General features: G+C 45.1%; 1 protein-coding gene across 1 annotated transcript in view; it reads right to left on the bottom strand.

The window, feature by feature from the left end:
• DIP2C (disco interacting protein 2 homolog C) overlaps positions 1 to 18,418 on the bottom strand; it is a 188,237-nt gene that overhangs the window by 159,032 nt on the left and 10,787 nt on the right. Inside the window, exon 4 of the mRNA XM_029955601.1 lies at positions 17,671 to 17,781. Coding sequence (XP_029811461.1) covers positions 17,671 to 17,781 — 111 coding nt within the window. The remainder of the gene's footprint in view (positions 1 to 17,670; positions 17,782 to 18,418) is intronic.

Genomic DNA, 18,418 nt, shown 5'->3' with positions numbered 1-18,418 from the left:
CCCGTTCCTCTGCTTGTGCACCCTTATTCTCTCTTTCCTTTTTCCCTCCCTCTCAAAAATAATTAAACATTTAAAAAAACCTCTACTCAGTTGAGAGTGATTTAATGGAAAACTCCTACCTAAATTAAACCCTTCATAAAGTGACTTTTTAAAAATTTGTGACATGAATTACAAACAAAACATACGAGTTATCAATTGAAAACACCCAAGGCTTAGTGGGAATACCACCACTTGGCCATATGCTTCCCAAAAAGAACATTAGTTGAAACAAGTGACTTCCAAAATTTCAAGTCAAAGGCACAAATTATGGCTTTTGTTGTTGTTTTTCTTCAGACGATGGCTCTAAGTTACACTGAAGCAGCGGCGAGACCAGTCTACCCGCTGACCTTCGCTGGCTCCACAGCTCGGCTCACCACTTTAAGAAAAGTACTTTGGTTAAGTTTTCTGATTGCAAGTTAAACTGAAGGGAAACAAGTTGTATGTAAGAATCCATTTGAGTGATACACAGTTTCTTCCTCTAATTAGTAAACAGTCAACAAAATGCAAATCAGCTCACAGCTACTCAACGGACATCTCACAAGAAGTGGGATGTGCTCGCCTGATTAAAAACAGCAACGTGGAGTCCGCGATGAGCCAGGTGAGATGCGCCTCAGTTCCTTTAGTCTCTGACAGCTTCTGGCACTGCCAGCAATTCCCGTTTGTTAGAGAAGTCAGCGTGCACACTAACCTGCGGCGAATCATCAGCCTTCTGTGGATCTATCTGTAGCATAGTTCTATTTAATGATCTATTTAACTCCTCTTTGCAAAAAGGCAAAAAGAGAACAGAGTTGCCATAGCAGGGGTTTTATAGAAATGAACAGGGTATCTAAAATTTCCATGCAAGTGCAATCAAATTTGGAGAGCCACACCGACAGCATCTACTGCCCAGGGCCTATGAGCTTGTAGGTGGTGGGTGCAGTCCTGTCCCCCAGGTTCTGCTGCCGGGAGAGGTGTTGCTCACCTGCGCCACGCTTGCGGAGGTGGCCAAGAAGAGCAACGGATCCTCCCCTTCCTGCTCCTTCTGTCTCACATTATCAACAGGGACACACACCAGACTAGAAAAACTCCCTTCCTGGCCTGAATGGACCAATTCAAGCTACTTCAAATTTACCTCCTAATCTCTCTTTAATGCATTTCTCCAAAAGAGCCAATTTTTAAAAGTGTCCAAAAGAAGAGCCACAACCCTGAAACCCACTCTTGCTCTACCGAGAGAGAGGATGTGCACCTGGGTTTGGCATGGGACACCAAGAGCCCCCCAACATGCAAACCAAACACATACACCCACACACACCCTCCGGTCCACGCACCTGCCTCCTCAGTGCCTGGGATAGTAACTTGACCTCTTGTGCTTAAAACAAAACCACCTCCACCACCACAATGGATACCCAGCATTTCCTTCAAGTTTTAGAAAGTTTCACATCCTCCTTATGTTTGGTCGTCTTCTTGCCTCAAACTTGGTATGCTTTTCATTTTCTCCTCATTTCCTATCTGATCACGATTTGGCCAATATAATTAAAATTCTTGTTTAAAGTTATTTTACTTTTAAACAATTAAATGAGTCATACCAAAATATTAAGGGTAGTCATTTAAGAATGATGAAACTATAGGGGCGCCTGGGTGGTGCAGCTGGTCCAGCTGCCGGCTCTTGCTTTCAGCTCAGGTCACCATCTCCCAGCTCATGGGTCAAGCCCTGAGTTGGGCTCTGTGCTCACAGTGCAGAGCCTGCTTGGGATTCTCTCACTCCCTGCTGCTCTCAAACAATAAACTTTTTTTTTTTAAAAGAGTGAGATTGTAATGTATTGATTTTTGTTCTTTCTTTCTGACATTTACTAAGTTTTTTGTTTTGAGAATAAATTACTTTGCAAATATAATGAAAATTATATTTTAACATAAAATGATCATTTTAGTAAAAATGGACAGGTACATTTTAAATTGTGTATTGGGGCATCGGAGTGGCTCAGTCAGCTGAGAATCCGACTTCAGGTCATGATCGATCTTGCAGTTCCTGAGTTGGAGCCCTGTGTTGGACTCTGCCGATGGCTCACTTGCTTCAGATTCTGTGTTTCTCCTTCCTTCTGGCCCTCTCTGGCTCATACACTCTCTCTCTCAGAAATAAACATTGAAAAAAATTAAATAGTTTATTTTCCCTTAAAAGTAAAAAAACTTTTTTAAAATTGCTATTACTACCCATGACTCTGCTAAATTTTCACAAAACTGAGAGGAATAGGAAAGTAGAATATTTCTAGTCACCTACAGACCAGCACCCCCAGCCAGGGCTGCATTCTGGCCTGTGCCCCAACATGAAAACAAGAGTTTACAGTTGACCAGGAACAAGAAAGAAATGCTTGCTGCAAATCATGAAAATGTTGTTTACAGCAAAACTGAATGTATACAAATAACGAAACTTCAGACTATTTTCAAAGATGCAACTCTATGTTTTCATGACAAAGTAGCATGATAAACATTTAAAAATATCAACAGTACTCAGAAGATTCCATCAGACTACATATTGAACGTTAGGTAGGTAAAATAACAGGATGAGCCCTTCCCAAAATGCATTGTGGTGTTAGCACCCGGGCCTCTGGGCGAGGCATGCTAGAGGCCAATCAAAACATGGACAAGGCGTGGAAAGACAGGAGCTCCCCTGTAGCTGAAGACGAGCTTCCGGGGCACATGCCGTCAGGACGGCAGAGCGTCCCTGCCCTAGAAGAATACAATGCTTGGCCCCAAACTTCCCTCTGGGTATTACGGTGTGGTGCTGCTGCGTGACTCCCGCTCTAACCCCTTGCGTCCTCCACTGCGAACTCAAACGCTGAACTACTAACACTCCCCGGAGCGACCAGGCCTTCGGAGTACAGCCGTTGTGGGGGACAGACTGACGCACTTCACTGTGCAGCCCCCGGCTCGCCTGGCCTGCCTTCCCTCTTTTCCCGCCGTGGGGCTGGAGCCCTCACTCACCACCACCCGTGATCCCGGTCACGACCTCTGCACATCTAACAGTGTAGGCGAGCGGAGGGGGTTGGGGCTGGACAGAACGCAAGGGACAAATCTTCCTCTGTGGGCCAACACCCATGGGCGCCCCTGGGAAGCCGTGGCAGTTCTGAGGGCCCTGGACACAGCATGGCGGCAAACTGGGTGCACGGAGAATGGGAGCGGGGCATTCACTGAGAAGAGGCCCATAGCTCTTAGCCTAAAACCCAGACCAATCCTGTGAGAGCTCACAAAACGAAAAACCTTTTAGAAAAATACGGGTAGGCAGGTGGCTACATAACCAGCCGTCCCTTCAAAGCCCAACTTCCCCAAAAACGAGACTGAAGTCCAGCACCTAGGACATGCGGGACATCCATTACAGCCTTCAGTCGAGGGTGGCTGAGCCTTCACCACAAAGGTCCTGCACGTGGATTTCGCCCAGCCGCGTGAATGAGGAACGAGGTGCTGGCCAGGGTGGTGGTCCACGCCAGACACAGGCGACCACACGACCTCTTCAGCGAGCGTGCAGAGCGCAGCAGGCAACAGTGAGAAGAGCTGAGCACGCGGGGCGACACGGGCACGCCTACGAGATCAAAACACGCGCCAGGAGAAAACAATCTGGCTCTAGAGCTGTACGCTTACTTTACTGGTCAGAGACCTGTTATCTTCTAGAATTTCTAAGGATCAAAGGAGATGAGTACCAAAAACAGGTCAAAGATACTCCAGGCTGCTCACAAAGAGGTCAGCAAGCGGCACTTGGTGATCTCATGCAGGGTGAACAGGATTGCAGTTTGGGGTTCCAAGTCGGTCACAGCTTACCGACCGCCGGCGGTCTCCGGCTCGTCGCTGCCCGCCGACAGCCTGCCTTCTGGAAGCAGCACCGCACAGCGCGGGTGTCTCCGCAAGCCACGTGGCCCAGGCCTGCGGGGAGCAGGGCCCCGCGGCAGGCAGCAGGAAGGGACCCCGGCGCGAGCGCGGCCCGCGGACAGCCCCCCGGCACCCCTGCAGCTGCGGGGATGCATGCTCTTCAAGGCCACACGCCCTTCCTCGTCACGAGAGTCCGAAGTCTCAGGGAGACCCAAACAGAAAACTCCACTTTCCCTTCGGTTTCCTGCAGTGGACGACCCCCTCGTTTGCCTCGAAGAAAGTGGTCTTGCATTATGGCAAGCAATGTGGTATTTGGAAAATAACAGTACAGATGCTCAGAACACCCTTCCCCCTCAGAGGGAAGGTGTATCTACGTACATCTGTGGGTTTCAATCTTGAGAAAAACTGATGCGTGGCCCCTTCACTTCACCATCCTGAGGTTGAAAACCACCGCCCCTCTCTCGGAGCTCCCGCTGGTCACGGAGTCCTCAGTGTCCTGCCGTGAGCAGCACGCATGTGGGCACCGAGGGCCGGCGACTTCCCACCAGCAGCGGACTGAGCCACGAGAAAGCCTCTGCAACAACGTTCCCTTTGTCTCACAACAGCGGGGCAGTGAAGGCCGTGGGTCTAGAGCCACACTACCCGGACTCCTCTACCAGAGTTCGGGCACGTCGCTGAGCCCATCTGTGCCTCAGGTCCCCTCTGCGCACACACACTCAGGGTGGCAGCAAGGATGAATGAGTCAGGGCCCGAAAGGCCCAGGGCAGAGCACGGCCCACAGTAAGGCAGACGCCCGCACTGCGCCTCCATCTCTCAGCCCGCCGCCGCTCAGGTTAACGTCAGCCTGAGGAGCACATCGAGCGGGGCGACCTGTCCTGGACCCTGACCACTGTCCCGCCGCCCCGTCCTCGCAGCCCGCGGTTGTCCACACGCGTCTGCTCTTTGGGTAGAAGGGGCACCCAGAGTCAGAGGGGTGGGCACCGGGTAACAACGAAGAGTGAAAGCAAGAACACAGGGACGGTGGGCGGAGTGCGTTTGCGGCGAGCGTGGCCATCGGAGCAGCAGGAAGGGCTGTCCCCGGGCACGTGCGCCGCGCCGCTCCCTGAGCTCCGGCTCTGCGGAGACAGGAAGTCCAAGAGCACACGGGGTGCGGGTGGACGGTGCACGGGACGAGGCTCTGGTCCAAGGGCTGCCCACTCAACAGTTAGCCGTGGAGCCTCTCCGGGGTCACTACTTGCGCCTTTGTCTGTAGAACTGTTTCCAAGGAAGAACGAACAACGTCACCATTCCGCCACCACGTGAGCATGCACTAAACGCCTTCCCACGCCAGCCTCTGCTCTAGGCTTGAGTTCTCCTGTTTCATCAGACACTCGTCCCGTGTTTACCGCTTTTAACTAATGCTCTTGTCCTTAGTGAATGACACAGGAGATACAATTTATAACAGCTATAAACTACCCCGGAAAGACACCACAAGTTAATCAGCAAAACAAAGGCCAATGACCTTGTTCCGAGGAAACGAGGCAGTGACCCTCTGGAATTGTGTGACAGACTACATGAGTCCCATAAGAAGCATTCAAAACAGTGCATGGTACGAAGCAATGCTCGAATCAATGCGAGCTGCCAGCAGGACCAGGACCGCCTGAGAGCAGACGCCAGGAGACGCCGTGAGCCGGAGGCCCCGGCGGACCCTACGCGCGCCAGGTGCTACTACTCTTCCGCGTTTTCTAGACTTCCACTAAACGAAGCAGAGCACGATTAGTCTTTGCCTCTGGCTTCCTTCTACCAGCAAAATGCTGAGATCCATCCAGGCACGTCCACCACGACTCCTTTGTCCTTATCACCTCTGGTCTGGCCCTGGCCCTCTGCTCTCATACATAAAGTCCGGCCAGTTCAGTCTCCATAGAGGACCTGTGGGAATTTTTATCAGAACTGAATTCGGAGAGCTGATCCCTCTACAGGATCACAATTCCTGGGCCATTATCACAGGGCAGCCATTCATTTGGCTTCCTTACCCACTTTTACATAGATTTTATAATTTTCATCCTAAGTCTTACACATCTCCTGTTTCAATTTTCATTAGGTTTCTTCTAAGCTGCTTTTTGTTTTTGAGTTTATGGAAACTTCATATTATTTATTGGGAAAACTTTTTAAGAAAACTAGGAAACAAGATCACCAGGAAACAACAGAAATATTCAACGGACTTGAAAGCTCCATTTAATTTTAACTTATGTTTTCTTTTTAGAGAGAGCATATGTGCACATTGGGCAAAGTGGGAGACAGAGGCAATCCCAAGCAGGCTCCATGCCCAGCACACAGCCCAGCTTGAGGCTTGATCCCATGACCTGAGCCAAAACCAAGAGTGGGAAGCTCAACTGACTGAGCTACCCTGGCGCCACTAATTTTAACATTTTAAGATCTACTGTACATACAACTTTAAAATTTTTTTAGACATTTATTCATTTTTGAACAATAACAGCATGAATGGTAGAGAGGCAGAGAGAAGGAGACACAGAATCTGAAACAAGCTCCCAACGTGGAGCCTCAAACTCACAGACCATGAGATCATGACCTGAGCTGAAGTCGGACACTTAACCGACAGAGCCACCCAGGCGCCCCTGTACGAACAACTTTTTAAATCACATTTTGCCGTATGTTAATATGTAGACACAGGATTTTTGTTTGTTCAGGGTATATCAATCCATTTGCTGAACGCTCATTATTGCTAGTAGCCTGGAAATTACTTTGGAGTTTTTATGTAGAGAACATCCTCCAATTTTCCCTTCCCATTACTATCAGCATCCATGACTGACACACAATGACATGTTATTCTGTCCTAGAATGAACTGGGAAGGTTCCCTTCTCTCGTCTCTCCACTCTCTTAAACTGCAGAGAATCAGACTGGTCGGTTAGGTGCTCGATAGTGGGATACAATGTGAAAGCAAAGCCTTCTGACTCTGCTGCGTTCTTTGTGAAAAGGTTCCTAGATACTGGTTCCTTGTAGTTGTGGCCATCGGACTCCTCAAGGTTTCCATTTCTTAAGCTTTTATATTAGGAATTTGTCCATTTAAGCTTCACATTTACTGCCATATAGTTATTCACACTATTCTGATTATCTTTTTCTCTAACGTATCTGCAGTAATGTGTCCCCTTTTTAATTCCTTCTATCGGTCACTTCTGTCCTGTTTCATATTTCTGACTGCAGGTTCTTCAACATTACTAGTATTTTCCACAAATAATTTTTGACTTTGTTGATCCTCTAAACATTATCATCATCCTTTATTTCATCTTTTTCATAGATTTTTATTTTTAGGGAAATTTTAGGCTTATGGAAAAACTGAGTGGGAAGTACAGCATGTTCCCAGTTCTCTCTGCACTAATGTACTACGCGAGTACAACTGATGAGACAATATTGGTACATTATTAACTGAAGACCATAGTTGACATTACGGTTCATTCTCAGTGCTATACATTCTTTGGGTTTTGATGAATACATAATGACACGAATACACAATCCCCATGCCATACTGAATAGATTCACTGCCTAAAAGTCCTCTGTGCTCTAGTCATCGCTTCCTTCCCCTGAGCACCTGGAAACTGATCTTTTTACTGACTCCAAAGTTCTATCTTTTCCAGAATGTCATGTATTTGGCATCATAAGAATCTTTTCAAATTGGTTTCTTATATTTTGTAATATGCATTTACAGTTCCTTCATGTTTTTCAAGGCTTGATAATTTCTTTTTAGCTCTAAATAATATTCATTGCTTGGATTACCACAATATGTTTATCCATTCGTTTGTTAAAGGACATCTTGGTGCTTCTAAATTTGGGCAATTATGAACAAAACTGCTATAAACATTCACGTGCAAATTTCTACATGGATTTACTTCCAACTCATTTGGGTAAATACCAAGGAACATGATTGCTAGATCATATGCTACTGGGAGGTTTTGTTTTGTAAGAAACCAGCAAACTGTGCTCCTAAGTGGCTGCACCAGTCTGCATTCCCAACAGTAATAGGTGAGAGTCTTTGTGGCCAGAATATGACGTTGTCGGGGTCCTGGATTTTTGTCCTTCCTTCTCCATGAGTGGTATCTCATGGTTATTTTAATTTGCAATTTTCTAGTGACAAACGACACTCGGGCATCCTTTTCTTTGTCTATTTGCCATCTATATACCTTCTTTGGTGAGGTGTCAGTTCAGATCTTTTTCCCAATTCTTAATGGGTTGTTTTCCTACTCATGGTCTGAAGAGTTTTTTGTGTATCCTGGATGTTAGTTTTTTATCAGAAATGTTTTTTGCAAATATGTTTCTCACAGTCTATGTTTTGCCTTTTCCTTCAGTCTTTTGCAGAGCAGAAATTTCTAATTTTATTGAAACCCAACTTATCAATTTTTTTGTCTTTCACATTGTACTTAAAAAGTCATCACCAAACCCAAGGTCATCTATATTTCTCCCATATTATCTTCCGCAATTTTATAGTTTTTGGTCTACATTTGGGTCTATGATGCATTTTGACTTAATTTTTGTGAAAGGTTTAATATCTGTGTCTACATTCAGTTGCTCCAGTGGTATGTTGAAAAGACTATAATTTCTCCACTGAATTGCCTTTTTGTCTTTGTCAAATATTGACCATATTTGTGTGGGTCTATTCTGGGCTGTCTACTATGATACACTGACCTATAGGTCTATCATTACACCAATACCTCTGTCTGTACTGTCACTAATTTTATAGTTAAGTCTTGAAGTCAATTACCATCAGTCCTCAACTTTATTCTTCTTTATTTTGTTGACTATTTAGGGTCTTCTGCCTTTCTATATAAGTTTTAGAATCAGAACTTGTTGATACTCACGAAATAACTTGCTGGGATTTCAGCCAGGTTTGTGTTGAACCTATGGTTCAAACTGGGGAGAGCCGACGTTGACAACACTGAATCTTCCTATCCATGTACACGGAATCCCTCTCCATCTATCTAGTTCTTAATGATTTATCACTTTTATAATTTTCCTCAGATAGGCCCTGTCCTTTTTTTTAGAATTCCCCAAGTGTTTTATTTTGGGCCTGCTGATGTAAATGACATTGTGGTCTGAATGTCAAATTCCAACTGTTTGTTGCTGGTATATGAGAACACGATTGGTTTTTGTATGTTAACCTTATATCCTGCAACCTTGTTATAATCACTTATTACATCCAGATTTATTCTTGATTCTTGGGATTTTCTACATAGATAATCAAATCATCTGTGAACAAATAGTTTCAATTTTTCCTTCCCAATCAGTATACTTTATTTCCTTTTACTGCCCTATTGAATTAGCTAGGACTTCCAGTACAATGTTGAAACGGAGCAGCAAGAGGGGGCATCCTTGCTTGCTCCTGACTTTGGTGGCATATCATTTAGTATGATGTTAACTGTATTTTATTTAGATGTTCTTTATCAAGTTGAGGACATTCCCCTGTGTTCCTAATTTGTGGACAGTTTTTATGGTTGTTAGATTTTGTCAAATGCTTTTTCTGTATCTATTGGTAGGGTCATATGGATTGTTGTCCTTAGTTTGTTGATGTGATGAATTACATGAATTGGTTTCCAAATGTTAAACCAGCCTTGCATACCTGGAATAGATCCCACTTGGTAATGGTGTATAATTTTTATACACTATTGAATTTTACTTGCTACTTTATGGCAAAAATTTATCTACGTTCATGAGAGACATCCTGCAGTTTTCCTTTTCATGAGAGATCCTAAACCTGTAGTTTTCCTTTCTTGAAATGCTTTTGCTTAGTATTTGGTTAAATCAAGTTAAATGCTGGTCTCACAAAATGGTAAAGAAGCACTCCCTCTACTTTATAGTAACTGAATGTAAAAATGGATATAATCTCTTTCTTAGAAGTTCGGCAGAATTCACTAGTAATCATATCAGCCTAGAGCTTTGCTCTGGAGATTTATTAATTATTGATTTTTTTAAATAGGCACATCCTTATTCAGAATGTCCACTTCTTCTTGTGCGTCTGCTGACAGATGGTGTATGCTAAGGAATGGGTCCCTTCCACCAACATAATCAAATCTGTGGACACAGGGCTGCCTGCAATATTCCTTTATTGTCCTTTTATGGCCTGTGAGTAGTAACAGTTCTTCATTTCTTTTAGTAATTTTTATCTTCTCTAGTTCTTTTTCATTAACCTAGTTACAAGTTTATCATTTTACTGATCTTTGCAAAGAACCAGTTTTCATCTTCTTTGATTTTCTTGATATCTTCTTTTCAACTGCATTATCTCTCTTCTAAGTTTTACTATTTTTCTTTTTCAGATTTTCCTTATTATTTTCCCAAGGTTGAAGCCTACTGATTTTAGATCTTCTTTTCTAACATAAACATTGGAGGGTGCACATTTGCTTGTAAACACTATTTTTGTTGCATCCCACAAACTTTTATCACTTTTACTTTCCCTTTTTTAGTTCAAAACATTTTACAAATGTCTTAGGCTTCTTTGTTCTATTATTCAGAAATGTGTGTCTACTCTCCAAGAATGTGGGAGTTCTCCAGTTATCGGTCATAAATTTTTTGAGTAAGTCCCCTGTGGTCTGAGAGCGTATTTTTATTCCTGTTCCTTTCCATTTTAGTGTGCTGCACGGCCCAGGACGTGATCTATTTCGGGGACTGTTCTGTGTGAGCTTGGCGGGGGGTGCTCTGCTGTTGCTGCATGGAGTACCCTATAAATGTCCATTAAATCCGGCTGATCCCGTCGAGCTCTTCAGTTCAACCATGTCCTCACGGAACTGCTGGCTGAGAGGTCTGTCCGTCACGGATACTGAGATGCTGAAGTCTCCAGTGTAACCATGGATTTGTCTATTTATGCCTATTTATGCCTGCAGGTTTATGACTCTTGCCTCACGTATTGTGATATTTTGTTAGGCGTGTATACATTAAGAACTATGTCTTCTGAGAGAATCAACTCCCTTATCATATGTAACCTCTAATAACTTTTCTTTATAAAAATAACAGATTCTATTTCACCTTCATGTAATAATCCTTCTCTAACACTCTTCCTTTATGCAGATCTGAATTTCTGACACCACCACTCACAGTGCCTGGATGAGCCCATTCATCGTTTCTGTCACAGGCGCCTCTGACTTCGAACATTGCCTTTGCATTCCTTTTAGCATATCCATCTCTCTGCTCCCATTACCCACCCCCAGTTTTGGGGCTATGGTTTTCCCAATGACTTCAGTGTATTGACAGATCATACAGGGGCTGCTGGCTTTCCATCTGCTCAGCTTCCTTCTTGCACGAACCCATGTGAAGTGTCCATGCTTCCCCTGCAGGCTGCCATGAAAGCTAGAACGATCTGCTTCAGAGAAATTTCTCATTTCTCCTTCAGATGGACTCACTCAATTTTCCTTTTCCAACTTACATTAAATCCTTATGTCTTCAGTTTTTAGATCTCATATTACCTAATGTAAATATTTTAGGTTATCAATTTCTAAGTAACATTTTGGTGTACCCAACAAATTTTGACTATTTTTTCCCTAAAATACAATAGCCTCTTAATATCTCCCTGCTGTCAGCCAGGAACCCACTCCAATCCAACCAATCTATCCCCCACTGCCTGCTACTTACTGCCATTTCTGACATGCAACTCTGTGTCATTTTCTGTTTAAATGACTAGGTCCAGACATCAAAAATTAGTTCATTTTCATTAGCTTTGGACAAATGGGCCTTTCCGGTCTGTCTTCTACCACATCGTCCATCTTCCAAGTCTCTCACAGCTATGGTTCGAGCATGGCTCCGTGGGGTGACACCTTCTGCTGTGGCAGCTTCCCACACGTGCCCTGCCTAGGGCAGCAGCCGCTGGTCTTAATGTGGCTGGCGAAGCGGAAGAACAGAATTTTAAATTTAATTTTAATTAACTGAAATGTAAAAGGTCTCGTGTGGCTACCACACTGGACAGTGCAGCTGGACACGGCCGAGCCCGCCTTTCACAGGAAATACTGAGCCAGGCATTTAGTGCCTTCTACTCTTACTCTGCTATAACAAAATATGTTCTTTCTGATTGATACTAAATAATGAAAAAATTTAGTTCAGACAGAATCACATCTGAGAGTCAGGAAGCATAGTAAAATCAGTGAATTCAAACTGACTGGAGAACGGTACCTTCTCCATGTAGGAAATGAGACTTTACGGTCAAGGAAGGACTCACTACAGGGTAAACACACTCTGTGGAAGCAAATGCAGTGTGCCGTGTGTTCTGCTCTCACTGACAGTGCACGGCACATGTTCTGCACACGCGCTGGCCACCCAACGCTGGTGTAACTCAGACTCAACCGTCAGCAGCACAGGGCCGGCCTCAGGGACGAGTCTGCGTGTACAAGTTTGTAGTTCATATTCTCCCTCAAGTCTGAAAGAAGAATTTCATTTTCCCAATCACACAGCTGTGGTTCTCAAACTCTTAGACCCAAAGAACATTTTTTAAATGATTAAAAAGGAGTGAAAATGCTTTAAAAGCTTTTGTTTACAGGACTGATGCCTTGATGTTTACTGTATTAGAAAGTAAATTGAGAAACTTTTGAAAATGCATGATTTCACAATCACCATCATTACCAACTGTCACAACGCAGCATACGTCCCGCAGCCCTGGGAAAATCCACGTAAGATCAGGAGAGGGTAAGTGTGGACACAGCAAGTCATGGGTTGGTATTACTCTAGAAAGAGTCTGACCTCACACATATCCCTTGAGGGTGTCAGGGTCCCCACGGGTCCCGGGACCCGTGGGCAGCTGCTGTGCAGGAGGACAGGGCTCCGTGGTGTCCCAGCTGGAGCGAGTGCCAGGCCCCCAGGCCCCCAGAAGGCAGCTGCTCTGGTCCATGCGCACATATGAACTGGGATGTGCCTTTCAAAGCTGTGTGTCAGCTCACCAAGACACAAAACAATCATTTTAAACATACCATTTTAGGAACTTGTTTGCTGCAGGTTTGTTTTCACGCATCATAGTTGGTCCTGGTAGGAACAGAAACAACACAAATCTCCAAGTTTTCTTTTCTAGGACTTGTGATTAGGGGGGAAATGGTGTAAAAAAACATCTAGACTCCCTTTAAGCTCTAACCTAGACTCATCCAGTAAAAGTAACAGAGTTCCCAATAGAGTTTGACATTTTCTAGGAACTCAGGAAATGTGTTTGTTCATTCATGTATTCATTCACTTTCCAAATCAAATTTAAGTTTCCAAATAGAGTTATTTAAAAAAGAGGAGAGGTATACACTATTATAAGGAATTCCAGAAGGATTTCATTACAATGGAATTCCATGGGTTTGTAAATGAAATGGAGAAGTATAGCCAACAGAGAGTAAATTTGAGGCTATATGGTTGACTGGATTTATTGTTAATTAGGGCAATTATCTATGAGATAATAGAATTACTTCTTGGTTGATGTAATTTGATCACTGAAGCATCCAAAATACCTCTACTGCAAACTGAGTGGTTTAAGAATTTCAGGAAACAAAATCTCCTAGGGCCACAAAACTTTTCAAGTATCTTAAATCTTCCATGCTGGCTCAGGAAAAACCAAACCAGAAAATCCAGACACCTATACACTGGCAATAGACTACAATAAGCTCTTAAGGTTTATATTATACTTTTAAAAATGATATGTCAACATATGCTGTAAGAGAAGTAACTTATAGTATATTAGTGAAATGTCTAAATTAAGAAAACTCATAACTAGTCAATTTTAACAACAGGAAAGAGCAGAGAACAAGGTCATGGGTAAGACAATCAAATGCGCTGAATCGTGGCCCATGAGCCCTCAAGAGCATTCCTCTAGGGTGGCCACCGCAAGACACTAGTACTCTGTGTGGGTCACAGGAGGGGACAGCCGTGATGAAACACCGCTGAGATTCACAAGAACGTGCAAAGAGCTTCTGGATAGGTTTCCCCTATATGTAAATTAAGCAGTCATTATTTGTTCAAAATTGATAGTATGAATTTAAAAAGTTAGGTCTCTAAGGAATAACATTTTTATACTATTCTCTAGTATTCTCACACAGTAAGTGAACAGCAGGACAAATCCCACCATCTTTGACCTACAAAATCCCTAATCCTCTAACACAGAACTGGAGATTGTCTCCCATGCAGCTGATAGGCCACACACGCACCACTCACCAGGAGTCCCTGCCCCACATGCCCCTGCATTGACCCAGCCTCAAGGTCCAGTTGCTGTCACCTCTGAAACAGATGTCAGATCTCACCGGCATGGACTCATCGCCTAGATGTGCATGAGTTCAGAGATTTTCCAGTTCCTCCACATGGAATCCATAGGCCATAATGCTACCAAAGTCCTCCCCAAACCCTACATCCTCTCCTCTTGTGCCTTTGCAGAAAGTCTTCAAGGAGTACCCTGTCATCTTTAGGATAACCTCTAAGTTCTCAGGCATAGGACATAAACCCGGCCCATCCCACCGAATTTCTTACTTTTCCCCAAATGTGCAATGCTCCTTCACCTTCCTTCCTCCCAGCACTATTAACTAGGCACCATTTTAGATGCTTGCCATACAAGAATAAACAAAAAAGAACCCTGGTCTTTGTGAGCCTCACGTTCCCACGGACGACAAACAGACAGACAAGTTGGTATACAGATTACAAATCTAGGTAGCGCAGTGACTGACAGATGGACAGAGGACAGGCAGGGAGGCAGGAAGACAGATGACTGATAGTGTCGGGGGTGGTAACCCAACGGACACACATGAAATCAGGAGGAGAAGGGTAGGGACTGAACACAAGGGGACACCATTTTAACAGGGTGGTCAAGGAATGCCTCACAAAAGCAGTAACCCCTTGAGCAGAGACCTGATGAAAAGCTAACAAGCAATGTATGTACGTGAGAGAACATTCTAGGCAGCAAGAACAGGGAGTGAAAAGGTCCCATAGCAATCAGGTGCTCAAGAAACATCCAGAAACCAGCATGGCTGCAGAAAGAGAATGATGTAGAAGACCAGGGAATAATGGGAACCCAGACCTCATGCATGGTAGATGCAAATATTACTTTCAGAGCGACGGGAGCTACAGGAACACAGAGCGGTGTCACCAGCGAACAGTGGGGCCCCAGTCCAGCTCCTCCCTTGGACTCTGAGCTCCTCTGCCCAAAGCAGGCTGAACTCAGAGCTCATCTGGAGTCTGGTTCTAACTGGAAAGGACAGACATCAAGTACAGCAGGGTTCCCACATTCACCGCCTCACGGGGATGCTGTCTGATGTGAGCCGAGAGTCTGACGGTGGGCGCCAGGTGGGCGGGATGGAGACAGGTGTGGTTTCCTCCACTACCACCCTCCACCCGCGCATCCCTCCCACATCTACCCGACTCTCCTCCACAGGCTCATGGAGATGCACCTGAGGCCAAGACAGCACCATTTCCTACTGTGTTGACCTCTTGAGAGAGGTCTTCTCTTCTCCTTGAAAAGAAAAACAATGAGGCAACCAGCACCTGGCCTGTCTCCTACAAAAGCCAGGAGGACTGGAAAAATCTACCTTAGCAACGGCCAGGTAAACTCAAGGTCATCATCCCCACCTCCCCTCATTAGGAAAGAGAGGTAACATAGGAAATAGACTGTGCTATGTCTTAATTTCCATCTAAATTAAAAACAAATTAAACACAGAAAGTTAGAGCTTAGAGGACAAGAGAAGCTGCAGTTTTCTATGTGGTCAGAAGCCAGATAACAGACCAGACAAAGCTGGACTTAAATCCTCTTTTGATGAGCTATTCACTGGGCCATCATTGACAATCACATATCCCCCTGAATTTCTAGTTTCTCATCTGTAAGATGGAAAAAGGGGCACCTGACTAGTCTCTGTGAGAAATGAAGATTCCAGTGATAGTAAACGTGTGTCTACATGTGCATGCGTCTAGACATATACATGTGTCTGTGTGCTGGTGTCTGCCTACGTGTACAGGTCTACACTTGTGCCTACACGTTTCTACGTGTGTATCTACATGTGTGTCTATGGGTCTACATGTGCACCCGTGTATCTGTGTCTTGTGTGTACCTATGTGTCTACATGTTTATGTTAGTGGGTCTACACACATGCCTGCATAACTATGTGTCTACATGTGTGTGTGTCTATAGTGTCTGTGTTTACATTTATATCTACATATGTTTATTTAAGGGGTTATATGTACATCGGTGTGTGTATGCATGTCTATATATGTAACTGCATATCTGCCACGTAACTGTGTGTCTACGTATGTGTGTCCACCATGGGGGCTGTGTGTGCACGAACATGTGTTTGCATGTGTGTCTATGTAGGTACCCATGTCCACTACACGTGACTTTGTATGCATCTAGGAGTACCTGTGTGTCTACTGTATATGTGACGGTGTGTGTCTACATGGGTGTCTACACCTGAGTCTACCATACGTGTGACTGTGTTCATGTGTCCATACTGGTGCCTACCGTACGTATGACCATGTGTATACACACATACAATACTAGCACAGCAGCGTCCAGACTGAGGTAGCGGCAGCATTTCATGGGAACTTGACACCACTTGTGCGCATGCCTCTGTCCTCCCGACTATTTGAAAGAGGCCTGAGACACCTGCATGGGCTCCTGACACATGCTGGCTGTCCAGACATCGCTGGACAACAAACGGTGGCACGGACAACCAGCTGCTGCCTCATTCCATCGGCACGCCGTCCCCACGTCAAGGCACCTGGGGAGTGTGGGGCAACGGGGCAGCCCTCGGCCTTGGCTGCCTTTCAAGCCCACTCTTCTTCCACAGATGATGACCCCTGGTGCCCTAAGATCTGCCCCACCCCTTCCTCCCTCCTGGGAAGGAGCCCAGTCAGGATGTCAAGGAGACAGCTGCTGTCACCCCCACTTCTGGAAGGAGACGCGCAACAGAACCCAGAGCCGAGCCGCGGGGTGAGCTGCCTGAGCTGGCGGGGTGAGCTGCCTGAGCTGCCGTGCCATCAGCTCCCTCTTCTGCCACATAACGCAGCAGTAGGTCGCCACCTGTTGGTTATAGAAACTGCAGGAGACAGGGCCTCTGAAAGTGCTCTGCGGAGGAGAAAGTGAAGCAGAGACTTCACCGTTTGACCGCTGTCATCAGCAGTCCACATGTGGCCTGAACAATGACACTTACTGATAACTTTCCTTAGAAAGTGTAGTTGGGGAAGTAGGAGAAAGCAACTTTCATGTAGATGTTGGGGAAAAAAATCTCTCAAAACATAATTAAAAAATGTATCACTGTACGAGTTTAGTGATGCTAAATTAACGAAAGAAATGCAGCCAGCCAAACCCAGGTGATGGCTGCAACAGAACAGAATTCCCAAGACACAGCACCATAGAACACAAAGGAAATAACAGAGAACATAGGAAAGTTTTAGAATTTTATTTTGGAAAACTACTTGAAAAACAGAACTCCTGAGGTTAAAAAGAAAAAAAGTATACTAGCAACCAAGATAATAAAAAGTAAAACCAAACTGCTGAATAGTAACACCTAAAAAAAAGCAAAACTTGGATCCCGGGAGAATACTGTTCAATTGTTATGATTTCTAAGTAGCAGATGGGATCTGTAAGAACGTGAAGAGTCACTATTATACTGCGTTTTAATGTGTACTCCCAAGGGTATATTTGTTTAGGAGGTAGGATGCCACCAGCCGTGATCACACAACCAACCAGAGGACATTCAAACACACCGCACTTCTGCCTCATCACCACACAGCTGCTGCAGACATGCACCCACCTGTCCATTTCACCATGAGGTCACAGACTAGGGGGTCAGTGACCTCATGGCCACATGGTACCTTACCCGACCGATAGCGTTCATCTCGTGACCCTGAGGACCTCCGGCGGTGATAGCGAGTGGAAGAGGCAGGAGGGACCGGCGCCCGGCGCTCAGGAGGCAAAGCTTGATCCACCCCTGGGTTAAGAGAAACAGCGAAGTAAGATGAGGCTTTCCTTGGCAGCCAAAGTTTTCACTTCACAGAGTAAATCATTTGGTAGACAAAGCCCTGACTCACTGCACGCCTACAGCCCATCTAGAGCACACAAGGGCGGGGGGGGGGGGGGGGGGGGGGCATAGACAATGGACAGGAAAGAGAAAAGTGTCCTGGGCAGGGGCAGGCTCACACCCCAACACCACAGCCTTCAGACACCAGCATAGCCACCCTTATAGCACAAATATCTATTAGATCATGTGAAGAAACTGAAGTCTCTAGAACATGGGTAAGAAAAATAAAGCCTGGGGTGCCTGGGTGGCTCAGTCGGTTTAAGCGGCCGACTTCAGCTCAGGTCATGATCTCACGATTCGTGGGTTCGGGCCACGCGTCAGGCTCTGTGCTGACAGCTAGCTCAGAGCCTGGAGCCTGCTTCTGAGTCTATGTCTCCCCCTCCCCCCGACTGTCCCCCGCACACACTCTGTGTGTGTCTCTCTCAAAAAAAAAAAGTTAAAAAAGAAGTTAAAAATTAAAAAAAAAAAAAAAGAAGAAGAAAAAGGCCCAACAAATCAAGTTGTGATTTTCGTTATGTAATACACATATACAGAAAGGGTTATAATT

The sequence above is a fragment of the Suricata suricatta genome, chromosome 10, assembly GCF_006229205.1.
Source record: "Suricata suricatta isolate VVHF042 chromosome 10, meerkat_22Aug2017_6uvM2_HiC, whole genome shotgun sequence".
Lineage (NCBI taxonomy): Eukaryota > Metazoa > Chordata > Mammalia > Carnivora > Herpestidae > Suricata > Suricata suricatta.
Note: the sequence above shows the minus strand (reverse complement) of the source record. Positions and strands in the feature narration are given on the sequence as shown.